The 18,822-nt window shown below is 44.4% G+C and overlaps 1 protein-coding gene across 1 annotated transcript in view; it reads left to right on the plus strand.

Annotated features, from left to right (window-relative positions):
* The first annotated feature begins 594 nt into the window (after window positions 1-594).
* Window positions 595-18,822, plus strand: part of LOC143741709 (thyrotropin-releasing hormone-degrading ectoenzyme-like) — a 139,465-nt gene continuing 121,237 nt past the window's right edge. Inside the window, exons 1-2 of the mRNA XM_077234036.1 lie at window positions 595-1,652; window positions 4,704-4,977. Of these exons, the coding sequence (XP_077090151.1) occupies window positions 964-1,652; window positions 4,704-4,977 (963 nt within the window). The 5' untranslated portion in view covers window positions 595-963. The remainder of the gene's footprint in view (window positions 1,653-4,703; window positions 4,978-18,822) is intronic.

Genomic DNA, 18,822 nt, shown 5'->3' on the forward strand with positions numbered 1-18,822 from the left:
GAAATTGCACACGGTTCCTGCTTGATTCAGCACCATGGACAGCAGCTTTCAGTTTACAGTTACAGCGCACATTGTGAATACGTCTTATTATTTGTTTGTTTTTTAAATGAAATCTTGCCCAGCTACAGAGACACTGAAACACTACTGCAAAAAACTACTGATTACACATAAGTACTCAAAAGGAAGAGATAGGCTCTCATTTGACTGCCCCACACAACCTAAATACGGTTTATTGAATGAATAATCACACATCCATTTCACGCTTTTGTTGTAAAGTAGGCTACACAACAGACATGCTCTAATTTATTTGTGCGACGTGTAATAAAAAATACTGTCATACCGCTGCTGTGAAAGTTTCACATGTACATGTCTAAAATGCATGTCTCATATTTTCATTTAATCGTTAGGTTATTATTCTGTTTAATATTCATGCAACTCAGCAATTTTAAATGTGTGAAAGAGGAGAGTAACATCAGCCTGTCTGAATATTTCACTGTTTAATTAAATGTGGTTAAACCGAACATTAGATGAAGAGAGAGAGAGAGAGAGAGAGAGAGAGAGAGAGAGAGAGAGAGAGAGAGAGAGAGAGAGAGCACAGCTCACTGGCTGAAAGAGAGGATGATGCATCAGAGAGCGAGAGAAACAGAGATGATGATGATGGAGGCAGGAGAAATGAACAGAGAGAACAGAGTTTCACAACACTGATCAGGAAGCAGGTGCTGGACCTTCATCCACATCAGACTGAAGTAAGAGGAGAAATGGATGTGCGACAGGACTCGATGAGCTCCAGCATCTGACCGGACGAACTTCTGATTCACAGCAATCTAGTCTCGCGATCATCGATCCGCAGTTATTCTGCGTGTTTCGCGGGATATTGCTCTCATTTCGCGCCTTTAAATCTGAAGCTGCACCGCATGAACGGAGGCTGATGATGAATATAAAACATATCAGGTTCGTCATATAATGGGGATCGAGGATGCGAGCATGAGGAACGGACGGGCTCTGTCCGATCAGTGGGCCGACAGCGTGGTGGTCCGGCCCCGGACGACAGAACAGCACATCACTGTTCACAAGAGGCTGGTGTTGGGCTTCGCCATCTCCATCCTCACCCTCATCATCGTCACGGCCATCGCCATCACGCTGAGCGTCAGCTTCGAGAGATGCGCCGCGGAGAGCAGCGGGGCTCTGGCCACGAACGGCTCCAGCAACAGTAAGTGGAAACAGTCCCGGGACGGGAACATCAGTCACAGAGACACAGAGGACGGCCAGCAGCCCTGGAGACACTTGCGCTTACCGGCCACCCTGCGCCCGCGCCACTACGACCTCCGACTGTCCGTGAACATGGAGAACTTCAGCTTATCCGGCGAGGTGAACATCGAGTTTGAATGCGTCAACTCCACGAAGTTGATCGTGCTGCACACGGACCGGCTGGAGGTGGAGAAAGTGCTGGTGTTTTCGGACAGTAAGAAAGCGGGCGTCATGAGGATCCAGCGCCGCTTCCACTATCAGCCCAAGCAGGTGTTTGTGATCGCGCTGCACAGAGAGATGAAGCCCCTCAGAACATACAAGATCAACATCACCTTTCACGCGCACATCGAGCACGAGCTCTTGGGCTTCTTCCGCAGCTCGTACGTGCTGAATGGAGAAAGAAGGTAAAATATGTTCAGTGTCCGTCTCAAAAATGTCTGTCGATATATGATGATCAGGTGTTGATATAATGTAGGCTACTACTGTTGCCATGTGTAGGGCCGTAGCTGGGGTATCCGGGCCCCGGCTGAAATCTGGTGCCCCCTAAATGGGAACTACTGATGGTGTGTTAAGATCATATGGAAAATTAAGCTTTTTGTTTGGCTAATTATTTGCTCTTACAGAAATTTACCATGGTAAAATGCCATAGTTACTACTGATGTTACAGTAAAACTATAGGATAATCATTCTTCAGAAGTTGTATGTTACTGTCCCCAGTTTAGGCCTACTACAGCTTTACCGCAGTAACTGTGTTATGAATAATCATTCTTATTTATATCGAGTGGGAGATTCATGTCAGTGGTATTTATGTATGCAAATTGTGTTATGATGATACATGTATACATAAGTAGACAATACAAAGCACTATTTTGTAATAGTCTCCTAATAATATCCTGTAATTTATTCTCCTATAAATAGTATTTACTATGGATTACATTAAACTATAATAGTTTCAATAGTAATGTTCACTACTTCAAAACCATAATAAATAAACATGAGATGTGTATTTTTGTAAACTATTGTATTTTTTGTTGAAAATCCGGCTAGGCGGCTACCATGCTAAGTTTTGTCAGGTTGGCTTTAATTTTTGTTTTTCTGTGTTCTACAGTGATTTTATGTGCAGATGATTGTCAGTTAAGTGTCAAGTACATCATGGAGGTGATACGTTTTAAAAACACAACTGCCAAGATGCTGCTGCTGTCCAAATATTATTACAGCATACGTCAAGAAACAAGATATAATCTCTGGTTCTTCAATCATAACATTAACAGCTTTAAATCCAGGATATAGTTAAGGTTAGGCAGGTCACCTGTAACACTTAATCAAACATTATTATGTGTATGTAATTTTTACGTCTCAGTCTCAGACAGTAACTGTTCCTCAGTGTTCAGGGAGGTCAGAGGTCACACAGATCTGAACACTAGTGAAACCTCTGGGTACTGAAGTCACAGCTGTGTCTGACGCTTCTCTCAATGACTCATTTACTGTCACACACTGAGACTCGCATTTAATAATGGGAAGTTTTCCAGCACAGTGATAAACCTTCATGAACCCACACAGTTAGATTTACATCAAAAATGATCCTTCAAATATAAACTATTTATGCAGTTACTACCATTATGCATTAATTTATAGACAGTATATTGATAAAATTAATATATAAACAGATAATCCATCAATATAATATAAACAGATTAGACAATTCAAGTGTTCAGTTCATATGTGCTCCTGTTTAAACGACAACCCATTTTTATGTTTGAAAATCTTCAGATCAGTAGTTATAATCTTATATTACTCTTTAAGATGCATAGTTGATTATCAGAAACTCATATATGTGTGTTGACTAGTTTTACAGCCGTTTACATCCTCATATTCACAGTGACTAAATATCAACTTCTTGCTCTTGTTTTCCGGCTTCTGACTCTTTGTCCTCTGAGGGAAAAAATGGCTCAAGTCTGAATCTTTGCCGCAGGTTTTCCTGTATTTGACACATGTTTAAGCCTTGTTTTACCCTGAAGGGTTCGCTTTCATGGACACACTTCATAACCCTTCTGTCTGTCCACCAGTTTCTTCCTTGTTTTTTCAATAACGGCTGAACCTTCTGCTTCCTTTCAGTTGTAAACAGCATGTTAAGGGCTCGGGGCGATTCTTTCTTTTACTTAAACTTTATTGTGAGATCTTGAAATCGTAATATCCATTGAAGAGCACCTTTGAGATAAATTTAGTATATGTTGATGTTGTTCAGCTCCACAGGCTGTGAAGATCCTTCAGTTTAGTGTAATCAGCGCCTGCTGGCTGCTCGTATATTCATGAGCACTGAACAGCGGGATCTCACTGGATTGAGGAAATACTTGTGTTGATGTAGTTTGACGTGGGCACAGTAGTGTTGTTCTGATCTGAACTGATCCTCTGGTCTTTTCAGAGATTCAACAGTTTTTCCCTTTTCCTCTTCACACGTTTTCTTCGACCTGACACATCAGTGATGTCATAATGCGGAGGTATAAAACATCTCCAACAAACTCAAACACCTCCATTTGTTTCATTGCAGGGATTTTCACTCTAAAGTCCCTGTAGAATCTCCTCCTGTGTGTCTGTTATTTGTCTGATTTCTCATCACCTGGTGTCTGTGATCTTTAAATAGTGTAAAGATGTTTATATGGTACTAGCATCTATAAAGTGTGAATGAAATGAAGAGGAGGTAAACAGATGGGACATTATAGACTCATTATAGATTGCTCCTGCATGAATGGCTGCTAATGAGAGTAAAAAGTTGTGACAGAAATGCAGGAGCGAGCAGAACACCCCTCCTCCCCCGTCTGATGGTCATGCTGTGGGTGGTGAAGGAAAATTCCTCCCAGCGAGGATGAAACAAGCTTTAATATCCGTTAATGCTGCTGTCTGGAATGCAGCTCACTCTTTCTTCTTAAGAACCGTTTTTCCTGCTTTCTAGATTCTTTACTTTGATACTCAGACTCAGGTTTAATTCTGATGTTCTAAATGTATTTAGATTATTAACACTTCTGTTCCAACTACATGTAAGATCAATTTGACAGCTTTTTTATTATTTTCTTGCCATCTAAATTGGTTCACGCTGTCAATTCGTTGACGTTGTGCCGTCACAGATGTGTTTACAGGTGTGACATGCAGATATCAGATATATCATTATTTCTGTGTATCTCTTATGTTATCTTGGCATTTGATGTGATTTAGTTGCTGTGGTTAAAAAGCTCTTCCAATCTTCACTCCAGAAAGCTCATTAGTGTTAAATGGCATGTTATGGCACAGTGATATGAACAGGGATGGCAGACAGAGCTAATTTACATTCAGGAAAGTCATGTGACAACCAATTGAATGAAGTTACGGTGAAATTACTTTTGACTCCTGGACTAGTTAAATAGCATATATTTTAGCAGAGTTTTCTTTCCTCTTACCTCTCTCACGTTCTTATTCTGCAGGTTTCTTGCGGTGACGCAGTTCTCACCGACTCACGCTAGGAAGGCCTTCCCGTGTTTCGACGAGCCCATCTATAAAGCCACATTCAGAGTGAGCCTGAAACACGAGAGCTCGTATCAGTCTCTGTCCAACATGCCAGTGGAGTCTTCAGTGTCTGAGGAGGACGGATGGGTGACCAACCATTTCTCCAGGACGCCCCGCATGTCCACGTACTACCTGGCCTGGGCTGTGTGCAACTTCACCTACAGAGAAGCAGTTACAGACAACGGAGTCGTGGTGAGTTGTGTTTTCAGACCCTAAAACTTAAAGTTACGTACAAACAGTATACTGATATTTTATTATTTACTCTTTTCTAAAACCTAGAGAGCAGCATTTTAAAGCATCACAGATGGGCTTCTGAAATGAAGGCTGTTCAGAAGGTTTTCTGCTTCATTTGCCAAATTCTAAGGCAGCGAGGTAGTTCAAAATGAAGGCAATCCCAGAATGCATTGCAATGAGCTCAGTAAAAAAGTAAATCCAAAATGGCAAATGAGCCGAGAGAAATCGATGTATACTTACAGAATATAAACTTAATTGATCAAAAGTTGACCAAGAGTGACAGTAAATACATTTCCCTTTCAAGGGAATTCGAGCTGCGTCAAGCTGTGGGAACGCCGCTGCGTGTGTGCGTCATGAAGCACGTATGGAATCAGTCCAATGGAGAGACGGAACGTCATAGGCGGGTGACGTCATCGACCACGAAACTATAAAGCACCCCCAAAACACAAGCGCGACAGCTTCTTTGCCTTCAGTAAGCGCTATATGTGGATCTGTCTCAAGTGTTTTTGTCTGTCACTAAGCAGGAGTTTCACTATTTCAAAAAACCATATATATATATATATATATATATATATATATATATATATATATATATATATATTATATTGAGAGACAATGGTGAGCGAACAACAATTTAAGAAGTGTGTTCCTCCCTGCTCGCGCTATTTAACGAGCAGGGATACACACAGCTTATGTGTTGTTTGTTTGTGAGTGCAGCATGCCCAGTCAGCTCTCAAGGGGGCTGATTGTGAGCATTGCGAGCGTTTGCCTCTTAGAACGCTCCGCTCCCGCCGATCACTCTTTGAGGAGAGTGGTTCGGTTCGCGATCCCCGCGGATCGGGTCCCGCTTATGCCGAGGCTGAGCGGCGACGTCATTCGTGGCCCCCTTTGAACCTATTGAGGAAGTTTCTGAGAAATTTCTCACGTATAAAACTCTTTTTCTGCTTGTAATCTCCTCACTTAAGAGAATCAGAGATCTGCAGGCCCTGTCGGTTGCACCCTCGTGCCTGGAGTTTTCGCCTGGTATGGTTAAGGCTTTTCTATACCCTAGACCAGGTTATGTCCCTAAGGTCCCTACTAATGCTGTTAGACCTACAGTGCGGCAGGCTTTCTATCCTCCTCCTATTGTGTCATCAGATCAGGAGAAACTTAACCTTCTCTGCCCGGTTAGGGTGTTAGACGCTTACGTCCACAGGAAAGGGTGTCCTGCGTCTAAACAGAGAATGAGCAAGTGGGTGGTTGAGGCCATCTCACTTGCTTATGAGTCGGCTGGTCAGCCTTCACCTTTGGCTGTACGAGCCCACTCTACTAGGAGTATGGCTGCTTCTAAAGCATTGTTGTCAGGAGTATCGCTAAGTGATGTTTGTGATGCAGCTGGGTGGTCCTCACTGCATACATTTGTTAAGTTCTATGAATTGGACTTAAGTTCCACTCCTGGGGCGCAGGTGCTCTCGTCCTCTGTGCGCTAGTTCCCACATGACGGTCATTTGCTCCTATGGCGACGTGGGTCTTGGCGTTCCCACAGCTTGACGCAGCTCGAGTTCCCTTGAAAGGGAACGTCTCGGTTACGTATGTAACCCTAGTTCCCTGATAGGGAACGAGACGCTGCGTCGTTTTGCCATACTCCCAGCATGCCCGTTAGCGCTTCCTTCAGGCCTATCAGAAGCTGTCGCGCTTGTGTTTTGGGGGTGCTTTATAGTTTCCTGGTCGATGACGTCACCCGCCTATGACGTTCCGTCTCTCCATTGCACTGATTCCATACGTGCTTCATGACGCACACACGCAGAGGCGTTCCCACAGCTTGACGCAGCGTCTCGTTCCCTATCAGGAAACTAGGGTTACATAGGTAACCGAGACGTTATAATGTTACAAATGATTTATATTTCAAATAAATCTGTTGTTTTTTAACTTTCTATTCATCAAAAAATCTTGGAATAAAAACATGTATCACAGCTTCTAAACATTAAGTAGCAGAACAGTTTCCAACATTGATAATAATAAGAAATGTTTCTTGAGCACCAAATCCTATTAGAATGATTTCTGAAGGATCATGTGACACTGAAGACTGGAGTGAATTCAGTGTTGCACCACAGGAATAAATTACATTTTAAAATTTAAATAGAAAATAATTCACAATATTGATTGAAAATATTGTTTTGATCAAATAAATGCAGTTTTGGTGAGCAAAAGATAATTCTTTCAAAAACATAAATAAATACCGACCCCAAACGGGTCTGAATAAATACTGAAAATTATTTATAACATAGTTTAATCTAATTAAAAATGGACTAGTTTGCCCAATATATGTGTGTGCTACTGCTATGCAGAGGTGGGTAGAGTATCCAAAAACTGTACTCAAGTAAAAGTACAAGTACTTATAGAAATATTTACTCTAAGTAAAAGTAATAATCTGAATAGTTACTTGAGTAAGAGTAAAAAGTATCTAATTAAAAAACTACTCAAGTAGCTAGTTACTTTCGAACAGCGTACAGACATATATAGGATCATATATAGGCCTATGTTTAAATATATATATATATATATATATATATATATACATATAAAACATGATATTATTTAGATATTTCTAATTTAAATGACTATTATTATCATAATAAGATGGGCTATCTTTGCAAGAAAAACAGAAGAGACAAGCATTATTTCTGCCACCTATAGCCTGAAAATCATTGCCTGTCCTTTGGTTTGTATAATAGTAACTTATACAAATACATTTGGATTATTAGACAATGTCGAAATAAAGTGAATCTGCAGAGCTTTGCATTCAAAGCCATGCAAAGGCAGGGAACCATTGAGAGAGAAAAAAGAGTTAAAATTCACATATTCGCGGCGCTCATGACCGCTACTGAACGTCTGAACACAAACAAAGATCAAATGCACATTGACGGATCCTCTTCCGTCTGTTCTCCAAAATGTAATCAAATGTATATTTCGCCAAAGCATGTTTAAACTGGTTAACTGTGTCTAAGGTAGGCAAAGAAATTCCTTTTGAAGGTGAGTTCGCAGGCCACTGCACAATACACACAAACTAGGATTTATGTTTGGATTTATGCAGCATGGCAGGTGTTCATTTCATAAACTGTGAACAATGGTAGCTTATTTAATGTATAAATTAAGGTATATGTCCACAAAACGTCTCAGGTTACGACTGTAACCCTAGTTCCCTGAGTAGGGAACGAGACAATGCATCGATGGCGCTTTAGGAACGCCCCTTAGTGATTGCGTCTAAAGCAAATGTGTCAACTAGTTCAATGGCGAGAATGAGCGTCATGGGCGGGTGATGTCATGACCAGAAAATGGATAAAAGCACATCCGGTTTAGAATCGCACTAACTTCGAAAAAGGCCGAACCAAGTCAATAACAGGGATGTAGGAAGTATGACAAAGTGACGCATTGTCTCGTTCCCTACTCAGGTAACTAGGGTTACAATCATAACCTGAGACTTTCCCTTTAGGAACGAGAATGCCTGAACGCCACACAGCCAAGAACCTGTTGTGTTAAACTGTCACAACATGAGAACTCTGGACCCCGGAATATCAATGTCTAGGTCATAAAATCTGACAAACGTAAGCAGCAAAGAACAGCCAGCTGCATCACAAATTTCTTTAATTGACACCTTGGAGGATGCCATACCCCTAGTAGAATGGACCCTAGTAGAATGGACTCTAGTCGCCAAAGGTGAAGACTGACCCAGAACCTCATATGCAAGAGAGATAGCCTTGACTATCCACTTGCTTACCATCTGCTTGGATGCAGGAAGGCCTTTCCTTTCTTAGGGGGCCCAAAGCATACCAATAATTGATCAGACTTTCTCCACTGGGCAGATCTGTGGACATAAGTATCCAGTGCTCTGACTGGACAGATGAGGTTCAGTTTCTCCTGGTCTAAATCCTTGAAGGGAGGAGGACAGAACGCCTGCAATACGATAGGCCATGGTATATTGTTTTGAACCTTAGGAACATAACCAGGTTTAGGATAAAGGAACGCTTTGACCATCCAGGGTGCAAACTCAAGGCCTGAAGGAGATACCGACAGGGCCTGGAGTAGAGGTCTGCGCGGGACACAATTTTCAGACCCGCTCCCGCCCGCTCCCGCAGTGTTCAGTCCCGCTCCCGCCCGCTCCCGCAAAGATTTGTCATTTTTAGTACCGCTCCCGCCCGCATCTGTAATATAATGTCCCGCTCCCGCCCGCACTTTCTGTCTGACGAAAGGTCTTGGGGAAAAAAATGCGTGCACACAAAATTCCTTACCAATACTTGGTAACATATTTATTGGTCCCATATTACGAACAGCATAATATTCACAACAGTACTTTATCTGAAGCACTAGAGGCGCTCTGTTCCTCGTCCATGATGTCTATTTTGAACTTGAACTAGCTTTCGAATTCGAACTCGGAGCAGCGGGAAAGGAATTGTCTCTAAACAAGTGTGCGTGAGATTAGGCCCCGCCCTACCCGACAACATTCACAAGTTTAGGCTGCTTAAAACGTTTTTATTGCTGCCAATCAGAATCTCCCTCACAACTACAAATTATGTACGCTACTTTAATCATTTATATATTTTACTTTACACTAATATTTAATTTGCGGGAGTGCAGCGTATCATCCCTCCCTCCCGCACCCGCAAGTGCACCTCATCATCCCGCCCGCTCCCGCAATGACCTTTAAAAATTTGTCCCGCGCCGCGCTGTTTTGCGTCGGGACCCGCGGGAGTGCAGACCTCTAGCCTGGAGATCTCCTACTCTTTTAAGTGAGGAAATGGCTAGAAGGAACACAGATTTGAGGGTCAGAAATTTTTATGAAACAGACTCGAGAGGCTCAAGGGGAGCAATAGATAGACCTTCTAGAACAAGAGCCTCAGGGTGCCACGAAGGAAACGTATAATGAGAGGATCTCTTCCAATAGATAAACCCCCCAAGGGGGCATGGTAAGCAGCAATAGCTGCAACATACAGTAGACCTTCAGTGTGGAAGGTGATAACCCTGAAGCAAAACGATCTTGCAGGAACTCAAGTATTGAACCCACAGTGCAATTAACTGGATCCTATTGTTGTAGATGTAAAAGAGGTACCAAGAGGTAAAAACTCTCCATTTCAGGGCATATAGCTTCCTTGTGGACGGAGCTCTGGAGTTTAGTATGGTCTCTACAACCTCAGTTGAGAGATCAGAGTCTATGAGTCGGGCCCCCTCAGAGGTCAGACACAGAGTTTGAATGTTTCTGGGCGGGGATGGAGGATTGCTCCCCCCGCCTGAGATAGAAGGTCCCTCCTGACCGGCAGCTCCAGGTGAGAGCCGTAGAGAAGGGATATTAGGTTTGAGAACCACACTCGGCTTAGCGGGTACAGAGCTACTAACAGAACACTCACTCCATCCTGGCGGACCTTCTCCAGAACTCCTGGGAGCAGAGCGATCGGGGGGAAATACATACAGACTTAGTCTCGGCCACGTCTGCACCATTGCGTCCAGACCCAGTGGGGCTGGATGCGTGAGAGAAAACCAAAGTGGACAGTGCGTCGTATCCTGAGACATGAACAGATCCAACTGTGCCTAGCCATAAACTCCCCAAATGTGCTCTACCACCTCGGTGTGGAGCCTCCATTCTCCGGGCCTCAGCCCCTGTCTCGACAGGATGTCTGCTCCTATATTCCTACTTTAGGAACTTCCTGTGTTGTGGAAGGATGGAGACATGGAAGTAAGCATCTTTCAGATCTATCATGACAAACCAGTCCTTGGATCTGATTTGAGTCACGATCTGCTTCAACGTCAGCATTTTGAATTTTAATTTCTTGACTGAACAATTGAGAAGATGAAGATGTAAAATGGGCGTATTAAGCTGTATATATATCGTGACATACAACGATAAATAAGTCAGACAGTTTGTAACACAAAGCGCTTACTAAGGCACAGAAGCTAGCGCGGTTCTAAACCGGATGTGCTTTTATCCTTTCCTGGTCATGACGTCACACGCCTGTGACGCTCATTCTCGCCATTGGACTGGTTGACACATGTGCTTCAGATGGAATCATGCAAAGGCGTTCCCAAAGTGGTATCGACGCATCGCGAGGTCCCTCGAAAGGGAACTGGTAATGCATACTTTGTAATAGTATTATTGTGGTGTAATAATCTGTTTGGTTGTAAAATGTATTACCTTAATGAAATGAAATCGAATGTATCGTCCTGTGGAATCTTTCAATCACAGACAGCATACGAAGATGTTCAACTAATAAATATCTTCATCGCTGACAAAGAATATGAGGCATTTGCAGATTTGCTTTCACTTGACTGTATGTCCACGGCCACTTCATCCAACGCTCTTGATGTTCTTAAATCTTCCTGTTACGACTCCGAGTGTGAAACCGCTTCAGACAATTCAGTGCGTGAAGGAAAATGAACAAATCATTCAAACGGATTTGCGAACCAATTTAGACAGATCTGCCAACTTGTTTGATGAAGTCTTTGAACAGAATCGACTCAAAAGAGTGATTTATTTGTGAATTGAGCATCGCTCATGCCCTAGAATAAAGATACAGCACGCTTGTAATAAACTACGCATTTCACAACGTTTTGCATTAAAATAAAGTAATGAGAGGAACGTTGCCCAACGTAACAAATTAAAAGTAAATTTTTTTCATTAGAAATGTACTCGAGTTAAAGTAAAAGTACCCACATTTAAATCTACTCTTAAAAGTAAAATGTTTTTAAAAAAAAATACTCAAGTAAATGTACTTTCGTTACTACCCACCTCTGCTGCTATGTAGTCTTAAGCGTATTCAATAATTAGCTTAGCAACAGACTAACATCAAAGTTGATTAATATTAATTATTATTCGAGTCCCATGTGTGCAGCGTTATTATGCATTTAATGTAGCTGCAATTTATGCAGAGTTTTCCAAATCTGTGATCTGTGAGGTTTCATCTCAGTCAGGATTCTCCCAGAAGGAAGCTGCCAAGAAAGCAAGTTTTAAAACATACCTATTATCTTGCCCATTTTTATATGTTTATTTTAAAGTATGTTTCTATAATCAATATATAATGGTTAAACAGTGGATAATGGAAATGGTTGTCTCCACTAACATTAGTCCAGTGTCCACAAAGCCATATGCGTTTTTATTAAAAGGATAACAGTCATGTGTGGCAACTGGTGTCCACTTATACTTATGGATGCTCCGCATGTCCACTTACTACCTGGCCTGGGCCTAGTGCAACTTCACCTACAGTGAAGCAGTTACAGACAATGGAGATTGTGTTCTTGACAAACTCTTCCAGGTTTTATATAAAATACAGGAACATGTTTGATGTGACGTTGTATCACTTTCATCACATGCACTTAAATGTTCTTTTTTGACACTGAATCCTCACATTCTAAGCAGCTTCATCAGTCTGTCATTAGAGAGACTCTGTTTATGAGCCGTGTTACTGATCAGTCATTCACGTTCAGTCATATTGGACACTTCCTGACGGCTTCCTAAGTGGCTCCTGCTGTTGCCCTTAGCCGGCCTCCTCCTCATATTAGTGTAATTAATCGATCTCCTTCAGCATGACCGTGCTCTCCTTTATATCAAATCATCTCTGACTGCAGTGTGTGCTTCTACCTGGGGCATTTATACCCACACTGTGGCGTGTAGTGGTTAGCCGTACACTAGCGTCCCCATCAATCACATTAAAGCGGCAGGGTCGCCCCCTTGCTCCATTCATCACACAGATTCTGCTGTGTGGAGCGAGAGGAAAGATCGTGGGAGAGGAACGTTGGAGAGGAGAGTGGAGTTATTACTCTGGGTTTATGGGGAAACACTGATCTGCCACACACACGTGTGTAAAGATCACGGCACACCCGGCAGCAATTGGTTGGACATTATGTATAATGGGTTTTAAGGCTCTAGATGGTGGTGGTGAATTTTAACTGTATACAACCTTGAATTTATGTCTATAGTCTATACAATTATTGATGCATTTATACAATTACAACATCTGGAGCTGAGCGACTCATCTTTCCCAAACAGCTAGCATACTCATGTGCATGTTTACAGGAGAAATCATGCATTAGATTGAATCTGTTTTGAGAACTAAAATCTGATCTACCATAATAATACAGCTTAATCAATCAATCAATCAATCAATCAATCAATCAATCAATCAATCAATCAATCAATCAATCAATCAATCCTTATAGCACTGCAGTTTTATAAAGGCGAATATGACTTTTGTTTCACCTGCATTGACCACTGGACTCTCTCTATCATGTATATTTATCTAATACAAAAACAAATACTTTACAGAATTTGACTCCCAGGGTCATATTTTTTACCTGGTGTCTTATATTAGTTAAAATGCTAAAATAAGAGAAACTGGTTATTTAATTGTCTTAAAGCAGCACATTTCATTCATAACACGGTAGCAGCCGATATTAAATGCACTGGTTTAGTTATTAATGCACTGGCACATTTAGTATCGTTTATTTATTTTATCATTAAAATGACAAATGTTCTTGTAATATCTAATCAATATTCAACACCACTATGCTAAATATTCTCATTACATATTCATGAAATTACTCAGTCTGATCAGAAAAGCATGTTTACTGCATTTAGTGGACAAAATTATGGTTTTAGCAGTAGAATACAAATGCCTTTAAAATACCGAACTTAAAATACCAGCTTATACCAGCATGAATGTCCATTCTGATTTATGCTGGTTTTGTGCTGTCAGGCTGTTAAACCAGTCAAACTCGTCTAAACAACACAAGCTGGGGACTAGATAGACTTTCTAACAGGGAATCGTCTCAGGTTACGTATGTAACCCTGGTTCCCTGAGAGGGAACGAGACGCTGCGTTGAGACGCGGTGGGAACGCTCTGCGTGATTGCGTCGTGAAGCACGTGTATAATCAGTCCAATGGAAGAACGAGACGTCACCGGCGTCTCAACGCAGCGTCTCGTTCCCTCTCAGGGAACCAGGGTTACATACGTAACCTGAGACGTTCCCTTTCAAGGGAACTCGAGCTGCGTTGAGACGCGGTGGGAACCCCATGTCCACTACGCCATAATGAGAAATGCCCGTTCTGTGTGGAGTCCTTGCGCACACTAAGAAACAAGCAGCCTAGCCCCGGGAGTGGAGAGGTCTAGGTCGTAGAATCTGACAAATGTATGCGGTGAGGACCAGCCTGCCGCATTACAAACGTCCTGCAGGGAAACCCCTGAAATTAAAGCCTTAGAGCAGCCATACTCCTAGTAGAATGGGCGCGGACAGCCATAGGTGAGAGCTGTCCGGCCGCTTCATAAGCAAGTGAGATAGCCTCAACTACCCACTTGCTCATTACCTGTCTAGATGCAGGGCAACCTTTCTTGGTTGAACCGAAGCAGACAAATAACTGCTCTGATCTACGCCACAGGGCAGCTCTGTGAACGTAGGCATCCAAAGCCCTAACGGGACATAACAGATTGAGACCTTCCTGATCTGGGGTAACGAAAGGTGGAGGGCAAAAAGCCTGCAGCACAATAGGGCCCGCCACATTAGTGGGGACCTTAGGAATGTAACCCGGCCTAGGGTGTAAAAATGCTTTCACCATACCAGGTGCAAATTCCAAACATGAAGGAGCCACCGACAGGGCTTGCAGATCTCCAATTCTCTTGATAGAAGAAATAGCGGGAAGAAATAGAGTTTTTAGTGTAAGGAACTTCTCTGAAACCTCTTCAATAGGCTCGAAGGGAGCCAGGGCCAGACCCTCAAGTACAATGGCCAAATCCCAAGCCGGTGCTCTAGAGTGCAATGCAGGCCTAAGCCTCAGTGTACCACGGAGAAAACGAGTAATAAGAGGATCTCTCCCAAGAGAAGAAGCCCCCAAAGGGGAGCGATAAGCAGATATAGCCGCTACGTACACCTTTAAGGTGGAGGGAGATAATCCAGTAGAGAAACGGTCTTGAAGGAAATCGAGAACTGTACCAACCGGGCAGTTAGCAGGATTTAAAAAACGTTCTCCACACCATGTAGAGAACAATTTCCATTTCAATGAATAGTTTTCCCATGGAAGGAGCTCTGGATTGAAGGATGGTCTCAACGACCTCAGTCGAGAGACCGGATTCTAAGAGCTGGGCCCCCTCAGAGGCCAAGCCCACAGTTTCCACAACTCCGGGCGAGGGTGAAATATCGTGCCCCCTGCTTGAGATAACAAGTCCCCCCTGACAGGAATCTCCATGGGAGAGCCGTGCAGAAGGGACACTAGGTCCGAAAACCACACTCGGGTCGGCCAGTGCGGGGCTACTAATAATAGATGAGCCCCCTCCCGGCGAACCCTCTCCAGAACTCCCGGAAGCAATGATATCGGGGGGAATGCGTACAGGTGCAGCCTCGGCCACTCCTGTACCATAGCGTCCAGTCCAAGAGGAGCTGGATATGTGAGGGAGAACCAAAGCGGACAATGGGTTGTATCGTAAGATGCGAAAAGATCTATCTGAGCTTGACCATAGTTCTCCCATAGGAGCTCCACCACCTCGGGGTGAAGTCTCCACTCCCCGGGCCTCAGCCCCTGTCTTGACAGGATATCTGCTCCCACATTCAAATACCCTGGAATATAAACTGCCCTGAGTGACAGTAATTTTCCCTGGGCCCATAGGAGGATCTGATGAGCCAGTTTGCATAATAATAGGGACCTCAGACCCCCCTGATGGTTGATGTAAGAGACCACCGATGTGTTGTCTGTGCGGACGAGCACATGATGGCCTCTCAGGTCTGGCAGGAAGTATTTGAGAGCCTGAAATACCGCCATCATCTCTAGTCGGTTTATATGCCACGAAAGCTGATGGTCCTGCCAGTCACCTGTCGCCGAGCGGCCACTCATGACCGCCCCCCAGCCTGTGAGGGAAGCATCCGTCGATAGCGTTACGCGTCGACAAGAAGCCCCCAATACTGGGCCTTGGGCGAGGAACCAAGGTTTCTTCCACATGACCAAGGCACGTAGGCATAGCCGCGTGACCTTGATCGTGCGAATCGGATTTCCCCTCGGAGAAAACCCCTTGGTCCTGAGCCACCACTGCAGGGGTCTCATGTGCAGAAGGCCAAAAGTAACTACGTTGGACGCAGCTGCCATGAGACCCACCAGTCTCTGGAACTGTTTCACAGTGAGTGACTGGCCTAGTTTTACCATATTTACGGCTGTGAGAATCGCAGAAATACGAGCTGGAGACAATCGTGCTTGCATAGTTGTCGAATCCCACATCACCCCTAAAAAAGTGGTCCTCTGGGCTGGGAGGAGTACACTCTTCTTGGTGTTTAGCCGCAACCCCAACCTTTTTAAGTGAGACAGAACGACATCTCGATGCCGAACTGCCAACTGCTCGGAACGAGCCAGGATCAACCAGTCGTCGATATAGTTTAATACGCGAATGCCCTGGAGTCTCAGAGGAGCCAGCGCTGCATCCACGCATTTCGTAAAGGTGCGGGGTGATAAACCTAGGCCGAATGGAAGGACCCGATATTGGTATGCTTCGCCCCCGAAAGCAAACCTCAGGAACTTCCTGTGATGAGGTTGAATGGATACATGAAAGTAAGCGTCCTTCAAGTCTATTGTGACAAACCAGTCCTCGGACTGAATCTGTGATACAATCTGTTTGAGTGTAAGCATCTTGAACTTGAGTTTCTGAACTCTGCTGTTTAACTGACGCAGATCTAGAATAGGACGCAACCCCCCATCCTTCTTGGGAACGATGAAGTAACGGCTGTAAAACCCTGACTCTCTGCTGGGAGGAGAAACCCTTTCTATAGCCCCTTTTTGCAGAAGCGTCAGTACTTCTAGTTCCATGACCCGAGCCTGCCTTGGGTCCACCACTGTGGGAAGGACCCCTTGAAATCTGGGCGGACGAGAACCGAACTGAATTCTGTAACCCTTTTCTATTATATGCAGGACCCACTGAGAAATATTTGGCAGTAGTTTCCACGCTGCCAGAAATTCTACTAAAGGGACCAGTCTCTCGAGACTGGCCTCGGGATTCGGTTGTACGGACATTTCGGTGCCCTGAAGTGGCGAACCGGCAGGGAACAACCGAACTGACCGTTCTACGATCCTCCTCGGAGAATCGTATGGGGACGCTGACACCTCGGTGCCCTGAAGCGGCGAACCGGCAGGGAACAACCGATGTGGCAGCGCTGCGACTCTCCTCAGAGAATCGCCCCCCAGAGGGTGCCGAGGATGAACGATTTCTCGAAATCGTCCCTCCTCGGAGGGGACCACCCTCAGAAGCCTGACGCCTTGGGCGTCAGGACTTCTTCTTAGCCCAAGCCTTCTTAGAGATGACAGTCCTCAGATCTTGCCTACCCCTAGCTGGCCTGGACTGCGACCGCCACCCAGATTCCCCAGATTGTGGAGGAGCCCGAGTGGCGACGCTCTGTTTTTGATGCACTCTGTGCTGTGAGGAGCTTGTACTCGGATGAGACTGCTTGGATTTAATAATCATTTTTCGCCCAGCAGTCTCGGGGATATTGAAACGTCGAGGAAGAAACCTCTGGAACGCAGCCGATTGTTTTTTCGTTTCTTGAAACCTATCGAAGACACAGTTGATAGCGTCGCCGAACAAACTTGAAGGTGACAGTGGCGCGTCCAGAAGAACAGACCTATCTTTCTCCTTTATATCAGACAGATTTAACCAAAGATGCCGCTCCGTGGCCACCAGGGCTGCCATAGAACGGCCCACTGATTTGGCCGTCTCCTTGGTGGCCCGGAGAGACAGGTCTGTTGCGCGACGCAATTCTCGAATTGCGTCAGCGCTGACTTCCTCACGTTCATCGATATCCTTCAGCAGATCAGCCTGGTATGCCTGCAGTATAGACATAGTGTGCAGACATGACGCAGCCTGACCTGCTGCCGAATAAGCTTTACCCACCAGCGAAGATGTAGATTTTAATGGCTTGGTGGGTAACGTCAGGGTTTTTAATGATGACGATGACTCGGGAGAGAGATAGCTCGCGAGCGTCTCTTCAGCCCGAGGCACCTTAACATAACCATAATCAGATGCACCCAAAACATTTCTGTAACAGGAAGTTTGTGGGTTAAATACTCTGAATGACGCCGGTTTATTCCACGATCTCGAAACCTCATTGTGGAGATCGGGAAAAAACGGGAGTCCCCGACGTGGAGGCTGTGTTTTAGATGGTAAAAATCTTTCATCTAATAAACTTTTTCTAGTAACACTCAAAGAATCATCGGCTGGCCATTCAATATTTAATCTAGCTACAGCACGAGATAAAAACTCCATAAGCTTCTCATCATTATCGGAGGCATGAGCTGGCGAAACTCAACATCCCCCATATCAACACTGACGACATCCAGATCCTCAGAACTGGATAGCCGCAACAATGGTGCCCCAACCTGGGAAGGAGAAGCCGCAGCGCGGGCTCCTTCCTGGGCAGAGGCACCGGTTTCAGCAGGTAAGGGTTGAGAAAGGGCTGGGCCCGTCTCAAGCCCCGCTACTAGATCCATATGCGAACCCCAAGATGAAAGCCTTCGCTGTGCATCGGCAGCAGCGGGACCCGAACCCCGGGGAGCGCGAACCGAACCGTCCTCCTCAAAGAACGCCCGGCGAGAGCGGAGCGTCCTCACGGACAGCTTCTCTCAATGCTCACAGTCAGCTCCCTCGAGAACTGACTGGGCATGCTCCACTCCCAAACAAGCAACACAAAGCTGATGTGTGTCCCCACCCGTGATGAAACGAGGGCAAGGGACAACACAACGCTTTAATTCTTGTTTCGCCATAATATATATATATATATATATAGATAGATAATGTGCTTGTGACAGACAAC

The sequence above is a fragment of the Siphateles boraxobius genome, unplaced genomic scaffold (genome assembly GCF_051911475.1).
Source record: "Siphateles boraxobius isolate OS27281-9 unplaced genomic scaffold, OSU_SipBor_1 19, whole genome shotgun sequence".
In the NCBI taxonomy this organism is placed as follows: domain Eukaryota; kingdom Metazoa; phylum Chordata; class Actinopteri; order Cypriniformes; family Leuciscidae; genus Siphateles; species Siphateles boraxobius.